At 43.7% G+C, this 18,732-nt stretch overlaps 1 protein-coding gene across 3 annotated transcripts in view; it reads right to left on the bottom strand.

Annotated features, from left to right (window-relative positions):
• SEC14L1 (SEC14 like lipid binding 1) overlaps window positions 1-17,843 on the bottom strand; it is a 33,973-nt gene extending 16,130 nt beyond the window's left edge. For all 3 annotated transcript variants that reach the window (XR_012716901.1, XM_075277372.1, XM_075277373.1), the window contains exons 1-3: window positions 17,758-17,843; window positions 10,126-10,215; window positions 6,439-6,530 (exon numbers count right to left, since the gene is read on the bottom strand). Coding sequence is in view for 2 of the 3 variants with exons in the window: in XM_075277372.1 (XP_075133473.1) it covers window positions 6,439-6,501 (63 nt within the window). In the remaining variant the exon portion in view is untranslated. The remainder of the gene's footprint in view (window positions 1-6,438; window positions 6,531-10,125; window positions 10,216-17,757) is intronic.
• Window positions 17,844-18,732: the final 889 nt, after the last annotated feature.

Raw genomic sequence — 18,732 nt, 5'->3', positions numbered from 1 at the left:
ATATTACAATCCAGTCTGTTACACTGATGAGTCTATGGCTGCACCGATTGACTTACTACTGCAATAACGTCTAATAAAATGTAAAGAAACTAATCACAATAACAACAATAATAATAGATAGATAGATAGATAGATAGATAGATAGATAGATAGATAGGGGGACAGAATGCTCCTTATTGTACGCACCCCCGACATTAGCACCATTATAGCTGCAGCACATTTTTCATTTGTCTCTATTACCAACAGAAAAACTGATAGGACATTGTGTCTGAAAGGTTATATAGTCATAGAACAGACTGCCCTGTGAGGCCCTGCACATATTTCAATTTTTAAAGGGGATGAATGTTGCTCCTTTAGACATGTATGGCTCATCCACAGGACATTAACGTAATTGTAACACCAGAAAAGCGATAAATTCGGCACAGTCACAGGAGATCACTATGCTCTTGTGTACTTCCAACTCTCTATAGCTCTATTCATAGTCAGCAACAGGATCATCATGGATATGGAAACTGAAGCATGTGGACATCAGACCGTAAACCATCTCTCTGAAATCAATATCTCTTTGTGCAAGACTCACAAGGTTGAAAAATACATTTTTTTTTATTATTAAAATATTTCACTTTTGCTGATTGTAGATTTTAGTATTACATTTTCTCTACATGATTATGGAGCTGCCATCTTGCCTAAGCAGCGGTCTCACACCTCGGTCCCCCTCAGATCACTGGTACAGAGGTAACACGAGAGCGCCGCGCTATTCACTCGCCATACAAAGAATAGTGGCTAGTGTAGGTACTGCAGCTCTGCCACATAGACTTTAATGGATAGGCCATCAATCACAGATCCCGGATAACCCCTATAACAGCACTTAGTGGTCTGCTTTACAGCAGGGTCATGGCCACGTCATATCAGTTCCATACAGCCTGGACATACTGGACAATGTCACACAGACTATATGGACCCCCCTTCTTACCCAGCTGCCATTTATTCATAAAACATCTAAGAAGAAGAACAGAAGAAAAGCATAAAAGGAGAACCATAAGGAAATATCCTTCATGGGGAATACAAGTATTTAGTAAGGCAGACGTGTCAGAAGGAGACTCCTCTATAAGCCGAACTCGCAGTTGGCGTTATCGTGTCTATGGAATCCCAACTATGCGCTTCTGCTTTCCATTATCTGGAGATCATCCTGCTCATTCCCATATCATGTGTGGACTGCTCCGCTCCTCTAAAATCAGAGCAATGGAATAACCAATGGTAGGGGAAACATCAATACATTGCATTTGTAGTATCAATACATTATTAACCACTTCTTTCCATTGCACTGCCTTTTTAAATCTCGACTGCCAAGCCAAATCGGTATTAGGGCGCACTCCTCCTCCTCTCCCCTAGCACAGACACGGTAGTGGGTAGGGAGAGGCCGCCAGTAATAACCTTTAGATGCCACAGTCAATAGCGATCATGGCATCTAAATGGTTTTAAAAGGAAGGGGCTTCATCTACTAGGTATCAGCACCCGTACAAACTAAATTGTAGGGAGAACTAATGCCAGTACACGGTAGCTGTGCTAAGGTACGGCCTGATACGTAACATGTCAGTTCTGCTCTGACAGCATAAGACATTGCATTGATAAGCAGTGCAATCTATTTGGAAGATTGCAAGATTAGAAAAGACACTCAGATAATTGCTGCTGTTATACTCTGCTTCCTTTGCTTTTTTTTAACACAGTTAGGTTGTAGATAAGAGACCACTAGCATACAGGATGAGGCAATAAATCAATTAGCCAGCAGGACAATCCTATCTCACCCCTCTGCAGAGTTCTGTGTGCGATAGATAAAATGTACTGGGGATAATGTCACTACCTAAGGAGAGACCACCTTCTCAGGCGTATGGAGTCTTACAAAAAGCCATTTTAGCTCCACTGGGGAGATTATGGGAAAAATATTCATATCTGTTTCCCAAAATGTAAACAGGCAGTCAGAATGAATATGAGGAGCAGGAGAACAGCTTACTAGGTGGTGAAGGAAACAGATCTCCTTAAGATATATTACATTATATTATATATTTTTTTATATTCACTTGTACTGTTCATTTATGAAAATTGGTTTATAAAATTGGATGTACATATTAGACATATTGAATATTACCCTGAATGGTTAACTTAATGGTGTTTATAACCTGGTTATCTTTCAGTGGTGCTGAACAGGTTAAGTGTTTGACGTCTCATGTTTACTAGAGGAGTTGCGAGAACCACAGAGTGACTTACAATAGAGCAGTCTCAAAGGAGCCCTGATGCCGGAAGCCGGCGTGTTCTGCTTGTGTTGTCAGTCTGCTAAGCTTTCCCATCAGTGCAACCCACCCAGAAACTTCCTGTTGTCAGCTGTGAGCCGCAGATAGGCGCACATAGTGACTGCTGGTGAAACATGGGGGTAATCCGCAGACTGGGGCACTACTTACAGCTACACCACGGGTAGATATAGGAGAACAAATAAACACTGGGAGGTGGCATCCATACGGGAAAGTACCAGTGCTTAGTGGTAAAGGGCCAAAATGCACAATTATTTCTCCCACAATGCCTTGGGTTGTTGATCTCTGCGGTTTTGGTTACTCCTACAGAGGAGAATGGGCACTAAGGAAATTTTGCAGCAGATGCAAATTCTCTCCTTTGTCAGATTCGAACCTAGGACTCCAGTGCCGCAATATGTTCACAAAAAATCCGATCCGTCATTTCTATCTCCCCCCCCCCCACCTTCCAATATTGACCATTCAAGAAGAGCGAGGGAACACTCCAATATACATTAGATAGTTGTCTAGTTCCAAGGTAAGCCCAAGTCAGAGGAAATACCTAGAAACAAAAGCTGCTATCACAACACTTGTACATTATTATAGGTTATTGCATGTCATTGAGATAAAAGCAAGATGTAAGATAATATGAACTCACAAACCCTTTAGAATACACCAAAGGTCACCTGCAAAAAGCATATATACTGCTAAGGGCAGCGAAAGTAGACATACACCTTGGACAGCCTTCAACCAATGCGGAAGCTCATGGAAAAAGGAGGATCCTTCTCACCCCACTAACATCAGCCATTTGGGGACCTGATACACCCCCCATACACAATAAACCTTTACGTTAAAGGGTATTGTATACACCTGCAGCAGGTGAATGGATTTCTACAACCCCTATACTGAGACATTGAGTGGACATTACCCATTAGACTAATGGGATCTGCAGACAATCCATTGGGTAGTGGGTTCTATTGACCCTACGTCATGTTTCATGTGACAAAACAAGGCCATGGTCCATTACTACGCCAATGTCAGATGTCTCATACAGGATTGGTTCCCTCGCTTTTACTGATGTTGGGGGAAGATAGCAAATGCCATATCAGTGTTTGATAACCTCCTTGTATCTTAAGTGTATGACAGGTTTAGCAACATCATAGTCAGGAGGAGCCCCATGTTCAGATGTCCCATTGGTGTGGTCGGACTATGCATTCCATGTGCCGCTGAATGGTCAGACATGGTTTTCCACGACAATAACCTGGGCTGGTTTCTATTAAAAAGGTATTATGTATTGCTGTCTGAAGACACTGCAGCCTCTCACACAAAACCAAACACCATGCGGTACATTTTACAGCACCGGTGCTTGGTAGGTCAGCTGATTTACGGGGGTCCCAGGTGTCAGACCCTGCTTATCTTCAAATCATAAAGGGGATATCTTATGAATACCCTGAGGACCGCTCCTTAAAAAGGTATTCCAGTTATTTTAAGTTAACCCTTATCCCCATCTGTCATGACAACAAGGGTCTCTTGTATGCCCAAATGAATAGAGCAGGTGGTCATGCATGTGTGGCAGCTCCATATCTGAGTACTGTACTCTGCTATGAGAATGAACTGCGTGGTTTGACCTTACGCTTTATTCAGAAGGATCCCTGTTCTTATGATCAGCGGAGATCACAAAGGGTGGACCCACAACGACAAGCAAGTTACTTCCTATCTTGTGGATTTAAGGGTAGCTGGAGATAACTGGAATACCCCTTTGTGATTTGTAAGGGTGAGACCACCCATCACACAACAAATGACCTATGTCAAGTACTGGCCAACCACTAAGTACATGTAGATGCTGAGTAACTTCACAGTGATCAGGAAAACGATGACATAAAGGACTCGCTAGAAACTGCATTCTCAGGATGTGTTCACACTGGGTTACGCCAAATTTCCTGGAATGTAGCAGTCATGTGACCCAGCCCATTATGTGGAGGGTGCACTGTGTCCCGGCTCTCAGGAAGCATAGATGAAAGCGTTAAGAGAACACGCCGTTCTGGTGAGAGCTTGCAGAGCAGCTGACACGCACTGGCTTCACACACATAAACCCGACCTCCCACATTCCACTTCCTGAGCCACCCACAAACATTTCCAAATTCTGAGGACTTTCCAGTCATCGCTGTGATGTATTAAACATACTGTAAATTCAGATCATGGTTTAGGAAAACCTTATATATCAGTTCCCCTGCCTCCGAATCTGTGAAATACTGAGCTGCATGCAGGAGGAAAGCGGTCCGGGAATAACAATTACTATGAAAGCGTGCCAACATCAAAACCCGGGACCAAAGCGCGTAATGTGCAGACACTGCATGGCAGAGCCATAGATTTAATATTCCGCTGACAAAGACAATGCTAACACTTCTAAGACTGGAATGTGGGACATCTGGAAAGTATCCATAGATCCTACAGTCCCAGATGATATAGGAATGACTGGACACATAACTGGAGAAGCTATGCAGGAGATATTAGTCTGTGACACTATAGTATCCAGAATGCATTAACAAACAGCCATAAACTGGAAAGATACAGTCACATAGCAAGCAGGCCACAGTACAGGCTCCGACTCTTGGTCCAACTCTATTAATGAAGGGATCGGACAGCCAAACTGCAAAGCTCCTCTAATTCATGAATAAGACATGGATCCTTATAAAGACTTCGTATCCAACAATAGGAAATAGTATATTCAATATGCAATATGAAAAACTGTATACTATAAGTTAAAATATTTGATCGTTTTATTTTGAAGCTGGGACCATAAATCCCTTCCCCCATGACATGGACCTCTTACTCTTCAGGGTAAATTACATGCAGCGTAAGACACATTTAATGTAGGAACATAAAGTGTGTGTGTGGGGGGGGGGTTTGGGGGGGGGGGGGTGAGGAAGCAAGACATGGTTTTCTTCTCCAAATTTTCTTCTATTACCCAGACAAGACATGGCTCCTGCTCTGGAGGACCCTGAGTGAGCACCATTCCTTACATCACTGACAACAAGGTGCAGCCACTGGCGATAACAGAGGATCACTGGAGACTTTAGCTGCTGGATCAGTGAATTGCCAATGGTATCTCAACTAGAATATCTTCCCCAAATGGAAAGACCCTTTTAATAGGGCTATTCCAGGACTTATGAAATGACGACTTATCCTTAGATCAGGGCGGGTCAAACAACTGGGAACCCCACGGATCAGCTATTGGGAGGAGCAGCGGCAAACCCAGAGTGCTGCTTCTGCTTCACAGACTATGTGATATTGCTTTCATTGGTCAGAAGGCCTGTTTGCAGCTCAGTCACATTCAAATGAATGGGGATGAGCTGTAATACCAAGCACAGAGCTTGCTAAATAAGTGCACTCAAACACTGCATCTTCTTCAAACAGCTGATCAGCTGGTGTCCCAGGTGCTGAATCCTCATCGATCTTCAATGACCTTTCCTAAGGATAGGACATCAATCATCAAGCCTGGAAAACCCCTCTAAGCCCATGAACAAGGATAAGCTGCAAAACCAGATAGAGCCCAGTTACAACAGTAGTGCTATTTCTGGGAAAAAAACACAAAAAAACCCCAACTTTTTCCTTTATAATATACACAAAAGACAGCAAATGTAATAGAAAGCAGAAAAATGTGCACACAATCAAAATCTATTTTAGAAAGGCAGTGCATTTCTCTGCAACCTAAAAGTACAGCGCATATGAAAATCCATTGCTAAAGCTGCAGGGGATTTTCATGGCAAATTATTACAGGGGAAAAAAAAAAGCCTTGCAGTCTCAAACCCAAGTGAAAAGCTTTGCAAATCTGCTTTCCTGGCTGTGCGCTGGATTTACATGACATCAAAAGCAGGCAGATCTTGGATGTAGACCCTAAAGGCCTGTATTATTTCGAGCTGGGACAGAAATAACTTGGCCGTAGTGGATACGGCAATCATTGACACAATGCTGGACCAGAAAGAGCTAATAATACATGTAATTAAAATACATTAATATAAGGAGCCCGGCGAATCCGCAGTACGGCAACATTCATGTACATGGAGATAGTGAACGCCCACTGCCAAGATGGGAGGAAAGGCTTCATTAAAGGCATTTTATCATACGATGAGTAGGTAAAAGTGCGAACACTTACAGCCATTATTAACTCAAAGCTGTGTTTATACACCCGGACGGGTGACTGGTATTTTTGCACCATGGTGACGGATCTTGTGGAACGTCAGAAATCTGCAATGGAAAGACAAAGGTTAGTACAATATAAGAACCATAAGAAAGTCCTACTACAGGGCAATTCTAGCATCATAGATCGCCACATTATTTTGAGTCCAGCTCTCCGGACTGGGAACGGACTGAAAAATCCAGCTGGTGTAAAGAGGACAGCATACGTTCGGACCACAATTCCCCAGTGTGCAGGAGGCCTCATGATCCACAACTGGTTTTGGCTTCAAAAACTGCAAGAAAAGATCAGATTGGGTTTTCCATCACCCAAAATGGTATCACAGAGAGTGTCCGCTGCTCTCTCCCACTTGCATTGCAGAAAATGAAAACCTGTAGTGTAAGGGGATGTTCACATTACAGTTATGTAATATCCATTACTTTCATCCATTGCAGTATGAGCACTGGATATTAATTGACAGATGCAAACAGAGACCCCTCCCCATCTTCGGCCATTTCCATTGACTATAATGTAAAAAAAAAAAAAAAAAAAAAAAGACCATGGAAGTTTTCTTCTGTCATGTTTTTCACTTTTTCGATGGAAGAATAATTCCAGCATGCAGGACAAAAGTACATCGGCATCCATCATGTTTTAACCCATTATAGTTAATAAGAAAGGACATGGGACCCAGCCTTAGGCCTAATGCACACGACCAAGTGCGCAAGCTGATCCCTCTCCGAGGAGGCGTCCTATGGTCCTTCTCGCTTACTGATGACTATAGAGCAGGTCCTATCCTGCTCTGTGTCATCGGAACCGAACAGTGCACAGGCCGCCATAAGGTCGAGTTTATCACGGAATGAACTCTGACGTTGCTCCAAGTGTCATAAGTGCGTTCCACTGCAAAATCACCACCCCTCCCACCCCTTGGATAGCACCTCTGTTGTGTGCATGAGGCCTTAGGCTGTATTTTCGGATGCGTGATAACTACAGACAGGACTCCACCTTGCTTATTTACGTGTGCTGTCCATGGTCGATCTGCTTTTCACATCCATGAAAAAAACGTTCAACCTTCCTTTTGCAATGCCGTACTTTTCCATTTCTCAAGACCTGACGCACAGCAAGTATGAGAACACCCCCGATTTTCTATATCATTCTCCCCCTGACTGCGGCGCGGCGTGGGTTGGATGACTGTGTGCCTATAGAACAGGAGCTCAGGTGATTAAAAGAAAGCATACTTGGCTTCCGTATTTCTAGTAAAGTACACTGCGTTCTGAAAGCCCTTCATGAATGTTTTATCCTGAGCTAAAAGCTTTTCTTTCTAAATCTCAGGATTAGCAAGCACAAGGGTGCACAACAGTCTTACTGAGGAATAAACCCAGGGATATAGTCATAGGTTACTGTGCGGACAGGCGGTTAGGGCATGTTCACACAGGTTATAGTCCACACACAGTCTGTGTATGCTTGGAATATGCTTGAGATCTGCTCCCATGTATTATAGTACATAGGGTGCAGAATTTGGGTAGCCACAAGCTGACCCATCCCATAGAATAGTGATACTCCGGCACGATCGCAATAGTGTAAAACTGGTTCTGTGTCCTATCAGGCAGAATTACTGGACAGAACGTGGCAAGCCCAAACATAGCTGCATGAAACCGGTCTTAGAGAATGAAGGTGTGCTTACGTCTCTAGCATTACATGCACACAGCTAGGGGTTTGTTAAATCATATCAGCATGGGTAAGAAGAAATAGCTAAGAGTTCAAGGCAGGGCAGACTGGATAAATCCAGCAAATAAAGGTCTTAAAGGAACAGTGAATATAAATACACACACTATATATATATATATATATATATATATATATATATATATATATATATATATATATATATCCTCCGATTTGCAGTTGCCAGCATTTTTTGCATGATCGCAAGGCTTCATCTCCTATACATTACTCCCATCTTTGGCTATATACAGGGGGTTGAGCTTAATCATTTGTCCTATTTTGGAGGACAGAATGGGAAGGCCTTACAACCAGATGAAGTAAGTGGCATTTATTTATGTATTTCTACATTTTAAAGGGGTTTCCAGGATTTATAATGGATGTCCTATCATCAATTAAAGATCAATCGGGGTCTGACACTGGGACCCCTATCAGATCGGCAGTTTGAAGAGGTTGTAGCGCTCGTGTGAGCGCTGCAGTCTCTTTAGTACTTAGCAAGGACAGCGCCATTCATGTGTCCAGCAGCTGTACTTGGTATCACTGCTCAGCCCATTCACTTGAATGGGGCTGACCCACAATGAGGCTATGTGATTGATGAACATGACATCACACGGCCTGTGAAGTGGTCATGGAGCTCCACCACAACCAGGGGTCCCGGGTGTCGGACCTCCACAAATGTTCAATTTATGGCTTATTCAATTAAAGAGTTCCTGAAAACCCCTTTAAACAAAAAACAAAAAAAACCAAAAAACAAAACACAACCACACACACAGGAAAGGAGAAGATGAAAGGAAGAAGTGCTAGAATATGTTTATTGTTCCTCTAATAATGTCAATGAACTGAAACAAGACTTGCTACCACATGTCGGAAAAGAGACAATGACTAAGGTAGGCTACGTGTACTGTATTGTGCATAGGATTAGAGGGCGGTACGCTGACATGCACATATGCAAACAGCTCCGTCCCACTACACAAACCATGTAACAATTTCACATTCTACATCTCTGAAGCCTCAGCACCAAAGTAATGCTTTGCAATATCTCCAGTACTGGAGGGTTTTCCAGCCCCAAATGGATTTTTCATATTGATGACCTATTCCAACGGTTGGACCTCCACAGATCAGATACTGATGGTCTGGTAACCAGTCCCCACACAGATCAGCAGTTCAGACTCTGGAATCTGCTGCAGTGGACTAGGAGTGCGTGCGAGCTGCTGCTATTTAAGTAATAGGGGTGGCACTGCGCCCCCCGCACTCTCTGGCAGTGGTCCCAGGAAACTGCAGCTCCAATCATATTACTTGAATAGGGGCAGCCTGCACGAGCTCCCAGTCCACTGCAGCAGCTTCCAAAACAGCTGATCCAGATACAAGTATGTGGTGTATAGGTGGCCAGTATAAAAAATCCAAATTGGGCTGAAAACCATCTTTAGGCTAAGACCCCATCTGGCGTCCTGCAGCAAAAAAGCGCTGCGGAAAAACCTGCGGTGGCAACACATCCTTCCTGCAGCGTTCTGCACAGAAAGTTCACTGAGGTTTCCTCTGCGGACTTTCTATTTCAATTATAGCTATGGGGAAACCACCGGCGTTTCCGTACGCATCATTGACATGCTACAATTTCCAAAAATGCACCAGTTTTGGAAATCGCGGCATGTCCGCAGCACAGTGGGCATGGGATTCGCTATGCACTTTGCCCTGACTGTAAAACGCCACGGGCAAATTACAGCATTTACGCCATGTGGGACACCAACTTTAGATTTTTAGGGAGACAGCCGGAACATCTCTAAAAACACCTCCCAACTCTCCCATTCATTTCAATAGGAGACACCCAGTTTTTTTTTTCCTCTAGATGAATAAGAGAGTTGGCGGAGTAATCTGCCTCAAAAAAAAACCATCTGCAGAACACTCCATGTGAACTTTCTCCTAATGAGCAGTTTTATTCATGCATCTTACCTAAAAGAAAGAAAAAGGAGGGCGCAGAGTCCTGGACTATATGGAGGCGTTGCAGAGCGGTCTAGAAAGTACAGGTTTCATGTAACACATCTGCAGAGAGAAAGGAGGGGGGGAAACGTTATTGACACTGTACACACCAGAAGAAGGCTCTCTGTCCTACACAACAATACAGGTGACATCTCCAGACACTCTGTAGCCTCCAGGTAATCGCTATATTGTGATGGACTGTTCCCATACAACATGTTCCCTGCCCAGAACATACACACAGCTGCAGCTCCACACCTCTATTACACACACAGCCATCTTCAGGGAGTATTATGCAAACGATAGAGAATTCATGGCCAAGGCCAAAACAGCAATCTGTACATGTTACAAAGCATGGAGGCGCAGGATGGTCTATTCTGCTTATGGAAGTGAACAGAATAAAGGGGCCATCACATCACAGAGGCATTCAAAGCAATCCATGTCTGCAGTGTGAACACATCCTTAGATTATAGCTTAGAAGATTTCTTCGATGGTCCATTATGGTTTATCTGAGCACAGCAGGGAATGTAAGCTGCAAGATGTTTAAGGCTCTGTGCACACTATTCCTTTTCCTCCTGTTGCAGGCATAAGTCAGGAACATTTCCTAATTTGTACCTCTGACGTATGCCACTGTATAGGTGTGCAATGACACGCAACACCCATCTACCCCACTGTGCCAGTCGGTCATTGTTAGTATTATATCTACCTGTATATTTTGTGTATTGTATGTAACCCCCAAATGTAAAGCACCATGGAATTAATGGGGCTATATAAATAAATAATAATAATAATAATAATAATAAATATACTATATACATCACCATATACACATCCATGACCATCTAGAGTAAAAAAAATTTCTCTTTAGCAAAGATACAACACATTAATCTATTGACACAAGTAATACTATAAGACAAGGACATCTGGGATATTCTCTATTTGCAATTCCCTGTTATATAATAGGGTCAAATTTGTCATCCAGGTTCCTGTATACCAAAGGATAAGATGTAATACCTGGTGGGAACACAAACCCTGCTGTGTAAACAGGTCTTTATACAAGAGCTCTACATAACCCCAGGAGATGGGGAAAATCCCCCAGAAACTTGTAAGTAATCTTTTTAATCGTGCAAACTATCCGAGTAGATGAATATGCAAGAGACAAGACGGTCTGTACTATACACCATAGATACCGGCTACATGTGAAGTAGAGATGAGCGAGTACTATTCGAAACTCCCGTTTTGAAAAGCACACACCCATAGGAATGAATGGACGCAGCAAGCACGCAAGGTAGTTAAGCGGACGGCCACCGGCAAAGTCTACGTGCCGGCCGCTTCCATTCATTCCTATGGGTTCGTGGTATTCGAAACGGCCGTTTCGAATAGTATTCGCTCACCTCTAATGTGAAGCTAAAACAGTGAGCAGCTATATAATACACATACACTGATGCTAGGGTCACACTTGCGCCAGGGTTTCCGTTCTTTGTGTCCGCTTGGGTTTCCATTTTTCAGGTCCCCAATCCACTTCAAAAGATACTACCCACAATAACTCATGGACTGCGCCAGGTTTACACCCAAAAAATGCGGAGAGAAAAGCCCCAATCAGACACAAAGAACAGTAACCAAGTGCAGGTGTGAACCTAGGGTAAGTTCACACAAGAGTTGTTTGGTCAGGATTTTGAGGCCGTATCTGCCTCAAAATCTTGACCAAAAAGACAGCTCCCATTGAAATCAATGGGAGCCTGTCGGTTCTTTTTTCTGGGAACCATTTGTTTTGGCTCCTGAAAAAAGAAGCGACTCATTCTTTCAGGCGGATTCGCCTCAAGACACTCCCTCCCGACTAGGCTCATTTATTTGGGCCTAAACTGGAGCAGAGTGCGTGACTTGATACTGGTGCAGTGCTTCGGCATCCAGTCACATCTACCGTACTTTGGACCGAAACTTGAGGTGGCCTCCACCTCAGGTCCCGGTCCAAAAAACCCAGTGTGAACTTACCCTTACACAACCGGATAAAAAAAAGTCAGATTGCTGCGGTTATGCTTCAGGCAGATATGTAAATGATTACAGGTGTGGTTAGATACTGGGTCTTGACACAAGAGGGCGTTACTCCACTGCTCTCAGAGGCTGCTTTTGGGTTGCCTACCTCTTGGTTACAGGTCATGGAGTAAGTCACAGAGGCATGTCTAGCAGTGAACCAGACGGAAAGACTATGAGAGGGGGTACATCATCACAGGATGGTTGTTTCAACACACTGCCCACCACCTAGGTCTTTCTGACCTAGCTGTGGAACTGGGAGCAGTGGTTATGAAGGGGCACGCACACAGGGAAAACAGATTTTGGATCCACTGACAAGCATGAGTAGCTCCTACAGTTTCCTTGTCCACCATCCAGACACAGATGGCGCATTCATTACGCACCCCAGTCTCACCCGAAACCATTTCCAGGAAATTTTGTGTCACAGCGCACATTACGCGTCTAGCCACTGTCACCTGTCACTGTCATAGCCTTTAGTGATCCAGGTTCTTCTTGGGACCACATATGGGTATGGAGGCCTCGCGGTGCGCGCTTCAATCCCACCTTTGCTGTGGAGCGACACACTGCCAAAACTGCTGCTGTGATGATCTGGGGGGCCATTGTGAAGAATCGGCTTTGTTCACATGACCATTTTAGGGGAAAACAAAAACCGGATAAGAGTTCCTAGAAATGAGCCGCTGAAGGTCATGCTGGCTTCTGGATTGGCTCAAATAAACACTTTTGCATCATAGCGAAATACACCTGGTTCTACCTACACAACAGCACATACCGGTCTGTCACGCTACAACACAGACCGCAGTAATCCAGGGTATGTGGCGGTAGTTGCACAACACCCAGCTGCTCCGTCTGGCTCCGCTGAACACATCCTGAAGGGAAATACTCTTCCACAAGGAGGGCGAGCCAGCGGTACGCTACAGTAATCCTGATGTAGAGGAGCTGAGCAGGCGCCAGGCACTACAATCTGGAAGGCTAATTAAAGGGATGCACTCGCTGACCTTAAAGGAAAGGACAGACAGGAATACACCACCGATTTTTTTGTGTAAAGTACATTGCTTCCCCCAACTCCTGGGACCTGGCCAATGCTGCCATAAACTATATTGCTTTTGTCAATCACAACACAATGAATAAAACAAGAGATGTCCTCAGCATAAGAACAGAAATATGCGCTGTGGGGGGAAACTGGCTCCCAAAAGCTAAGGCTTCATGCACACGAATATGAGTATTATCAGCGTGCTAGCCATGTTTATCATTATATTCTAATGGACCACTCACACACCCATGTATTATCATAGGACTCAGGACAGGTCCTATTCCTGTCCATTGTGCCGCCAAGGCTTACTGAAGCACCGGTGGCAAAAGGATATCGTTGTTCGTGTGCATGTCGCCTAACAGTGCAATGCAGGGTGCACATGGGAATGCCACAATAGATCGTGGCAAAATCTGCATGCGTTTCATGTGCATTCTGTCACAGATTTTACCACCCACATTGCAAAAGTGCAACATGAAAATCTGCTGAAATAACAGAGGTGCTGCAGATGTCACACTCAGTACCGCAGGTCAAATAAGGCAAGGGAAGTTTCTACAATGTATAGATAAGATTCATCTAGTCTTATCTACTTACCTGGTTCTGAATGACACGAAGATTTGCCTGCAGAAAATCTACGGGTACCATGTAAGGTGTGCATTCTCCCCTGCAGTTTTATTATAACAGCAGCAAATCCCTGTTTGCATTGGTTTGGCTGTGTTGTCGGGGGATGTAAAAGGATCTATCACTTTAGTGAATAGTTATAACATTATAATGTACTACTACTACCGCCCGCAGTGTGAGTAGGTGACAGGTCCTCTAATCTAGGCTTCACACTCCTAACACATGTCCTACATAGGAAACAGGAAAAATGAGATGTTTTCTACAGCCTGCTATGTGAGTATAGGTCAAGGTTGACACATCCATTGTACAGGTACAACGCTGCAGCTTAAAGGGATTGTCCAGTGCCATGTAATAGAGGGGTCCCATGATCAGGATCCTCATCACTGGGGTTGTGGAAGCAGTAGGCCAAACCAGTTTCTCCATTTTATCGCAGATTCTGACTCCTTCATAAATGGCAAACAGCCAGGGCAGGAAATGTCCTCTAATTCCAGAGAAAGGCAGAGATTGAGTTCCTGTTACACAGCTAAGGCTGATGCGTGATTCAAAAAAAAATATATACATATATGAGAGAGACGGACAGACTGTATATATAAACAATGTGTAATGCTTCATTTCTTCTGTTGTGCCACCGGCGAGAAACCGAAAACGTCCAAGCATAACACCATACATTGTATAGAGACTGTGCTTGATAATACTGCTCAACCCCATGTATTTGAATGGGACTGAGCTGAAGCAGGGCCTTGTGACCAAGGGACGTTACGTTTAAATGCAGAGAATTTTACTAAGTGATCATCCAAGTTAGGGACAAGCTTTCATTTATTGGAGATGAAAGGAACTTTTATAGTTTAGGATGAGCAGAGTCTCGAATACTAAGCAACAGATAACATTTTACCTAATGGGGGTCACGAACCTCCCTGACTGTGGTGGATGATGACCACTCCATGCAGGACATGAGGGTGCCATAAACTGGAGGAAACAGGTGCGGAGAAACCCCCAAGGAGCCCAAGCAAGTAACAAATGCTCACTTTTCTGTCACAGGCCAAGGTCATACTTAGCATTATTGAGCACTACAGCATGTCCTATGTCTACCACCTCCTGTCCTCACCATCTCCTCTTGTAGACAGTTCTAAGACCAACGTTTGGAGCTACTTCTTTGCCGACTGATGAGTGACTTTAAATTCGGCAACTTTGCATGTCAGACCCAGTTACATGTATAAAATAAGGAGGGGGGGGGGGGGGAGACAAAAAAATAAATAAAAATAAGTCACTCTGGCAATGGCCCGGTTTTGAAATAGTTAAGAAAAGCCATCATCACCAACCATAACAAAAACTAACACTCAATTCTTGACACGTTTCAGAGTGTGAACCTGGTCTTAAATGTATTCTAACCTTTGACCACCATTCTACAAGTTACCCGCAGGCAACAGCTATACATAAAGAGAAATCACTGTAGTAAATACATAGCAGTACATATCTGATCCGGCGTTAACCCTATGCTTCAGCCACCAGCTGCATTACCAAATCTTCAGACTTCAGAGCTGGAATCTCCCAGAATGGCCATGAAGGACATCCATTTTTCATGACATACTTGCACCCACTTTCACAGATTCCCCATACATTTCAGTGTATGAAGCGATTCGTGAAAAGTGCCAAAAATAGGATTTGGCCTATAACGAATGGCCCCAGTCGTTGAAATTAATGCCACCGTGTGACATCGCAAGCAGTCACATTTGTGTGAACGTAGCCTAATCGAAACGGAAGTGTCCCCTAGAATACAGCAAATAAGCTAAACGAAGGATATATGGGACAACAGCTTTGTTGACAATTTTCAACAATGGCAGAATTATGAATACAGCTCTGGGGTATATAGGTCAGTAATTGATAAGCAACATTGGGGTATTGAAATTTTAGGAAGCAACAAATATTGCTATTTATGATCACTTGGGGACTGACCTTTGAGCCCTGAATAGTCCTGAGAGTGAAGCAGCTGCAGCACAACACTATTCAAGTGACTTAGAGCTGCGGACCCTTTTCATTCTCATGAACAGTGAGGGTCCCACAGGTCAGACCCCACCATAAAGTACTAGCAATACCCCTTTAACCCACAGAAATAGTTCATCACTGCCCAAGTCAATCCAATCAACATTCTCCCTATGTAATATAGTAGTGACATGCTGCAGATAAAGCAGAGCTGACTCAAAATTTCCCATAATTTCTATGTAATAGCCGCAACCCAGTGATTTGTATTAGTCACACTGACCTACAAATGAATAGAGCGAGACTCCAGAACGAAGCAGCGTGAGGACTACTACAACCATCATATGATCCATCACCCCGTACACTGCATTGGTGCTGGACTGCCTGCCTGGCAGGGGACTATGAGGGCAAGTCCATACACCTTGCAGTACAGCTGGATAAACTGCTGACACTGGCACTTACTCTGTAGATATATGCTTTATTCATACACATATGCTCATGGAAAATACGAGGAATTTTTAGACTAAGATGTCTGCAGGTGCGGCAGACTGTACATAGCGTCCACAGTCATTTATCAGGCAGCGGTCACTTAAGAAGTCGCAAAAAAACAAACCTGCCACCTGGATTTTGGGTCACAAGTTGTGCAAGAACTTACGAGCCTAGACTACAATGTAAGGTGCTGCAATAGCAACACATGCATCAAGTCTATGTTATTGTCAAATTGTACCTCTAAAATAGTCACAAGACAGCGAGTTGCAGACAAACATTATCTGGTCAGCTGACGTGGGTCATAAGCATCAAGGGGTAATCCAGGCAAAATAAATATTCCAGAGGGGGGTCAGCATGGGATACAACTGGAAAAAGTGATGCTCACCGATCCCTGGCTCCCCCACACCATCCCATGTGGAACAGAGGTAGGGGAGTATTGCTTCTTTTACCTTGTCTGGGAAATCCCTTTATACAAATATTTGTGCATCCGGACAACATCAGTCAGCTCATAAACATCTATATAACACTATATACAGTAAATACACAAACATATTGGACATAATATTGATCTCACGTACACACACAAACACTTCTCCATTAAGGATGCAAGAGTAGATTACACAATGTACAGCTAAGTGGTGTAATACATGTGTGTACACATTAGATATCTGTTTGTATGTGCTCGCGCATGTTCTATCAATTGTTATCCAATGTGTGTAAACATAGTTTCTCTCTACAGCTGTACATTGTGTAATATTCGCTTACATCCTTTTTGGAGAAGTGTATATATACCTATACAGACACACAGATAAGTCGTGTTGTATATATATATTATATATATCAGACATAATATACAAATACCAGTGTGTGTAATTCATAAACACAAAATAACATACCCACATACACAGGTAAGATGTGTATAATATCACCAACGCTACATATACATTCATATAATATACCCAGATGAGATTTGTGATACACACACATACAATACACACATAAATAAAGCACATACATACAGATGTGTAATACAAACTAAATATACATAAACACCAACATAATATACAGATGTGTGGTACATATACACACATAAACATGAAGAATATATGTATATATACTGCTAACATGTAATACGTACACACAGATTATATATACACATACACACAAATATAGATAGATAAGCGCATAATACATCACCCACATAATATACAGATGTGTGGTACATACACCTAGATATACAACATAATAAGGATATATATATATATATCTGACTCCCTCTCTACCTTCCCTATGTATATACATAACACACATCCCTATAATACACACAGCTCCTATACTATTATATAACACACCTATACACACAGCCGCCCCCTAGGACACCGACAGGCCTATGTCCGCCGGTACAGGACAGTCACAGCTCACACCGTACATCACTACAACCGCCGCCGGTAATTCAGTCTCACCTTGAAGCTACCGCAGACTCCGTGTCCGCCCCGTTGGGCGCCGGTCTTGCTGTAACACCGGCCACCAAAAGCTCAGGACTGCGCCTGCGCAAAGAGAACAGGGAGTGACGTCAATAATTACAAATCTCCGTCCCGCCCCCTCACTCCGCGAAGCTTCACATTCCGTGGCCAGATCACGTGTCGTCAGATACATCACGCGGTAGGCGGAGCCGTAGGCCGTCGGTGGCCCCTCCCAGTGGTTGACGTGTGAGGGCAAAATTTGTGTGAATGAGGTGAGAGGTGTCACAGGGACGGCGGGGCAATAGCATTCAGTGCGCGTGTGTGTGAGATACAGAGGCTGCATAATGTATCATACATATATAATATATCATACATAGCCATAGTCTCATCGTAATAAGTGGCGATTTATCTCCGGGACATCCACCAACCAGAAGTGCAATTGTAAAAAATCCCCACCCGCACAGCATAACTCTCCCTAGGTGCCCACATGGTACATTTCTATTTTATGACCCCCACATGGTACCTTGCTGGTGCCCACACAGTGGTGTAACTAGGAATAGCTAGGCCCCAAGGCGAATATTTGACATAGGTCCCCCAGACTCCTGCTGTCCCCCTGCACAAACCACACTATTATATCCCATAGTGGCCCCTACACACACTATTATACCCCATAGTGGACCCTACGTACACTATTATATCCCATAGTGGACCCTACGTACACTATTATATCCCATAGTGGCCCCTACACACACTATTATACCCCATAGTGGACCCTACGTACACTATTATATCCCATAGTGGCCCCTACACACACTATTATACCCCATAGTGGACCCTACGTACACTATTATACCCCATAGTGGACCCTACGTACACTATTATACCCCATAGTGGCCCCTACACACACTATTATACCCCATAGTGGCCCCTACACACACTATTATACCCCATAGTGGCCCCTGCAGACAGTATTAT

The sequence above is a fragment of the Leptodactylus fuscus genome, chromosome 6 (assembly GCF_031893055.1).
Source record: "Leptodactylus fuscus isolate aLepFus1 chromosome 6, aLepFus1.hap2, whole genome shotgun sequence".
NCBI lineage: Eukaryota > Metazoa > Chordata > Amphibia > Anura > Leptodactylidae > Leptodactylus > Leptodactylus fuscus.
This window is presented reverse-complemented; position numbering and strand designations above follow the sequence as displayed.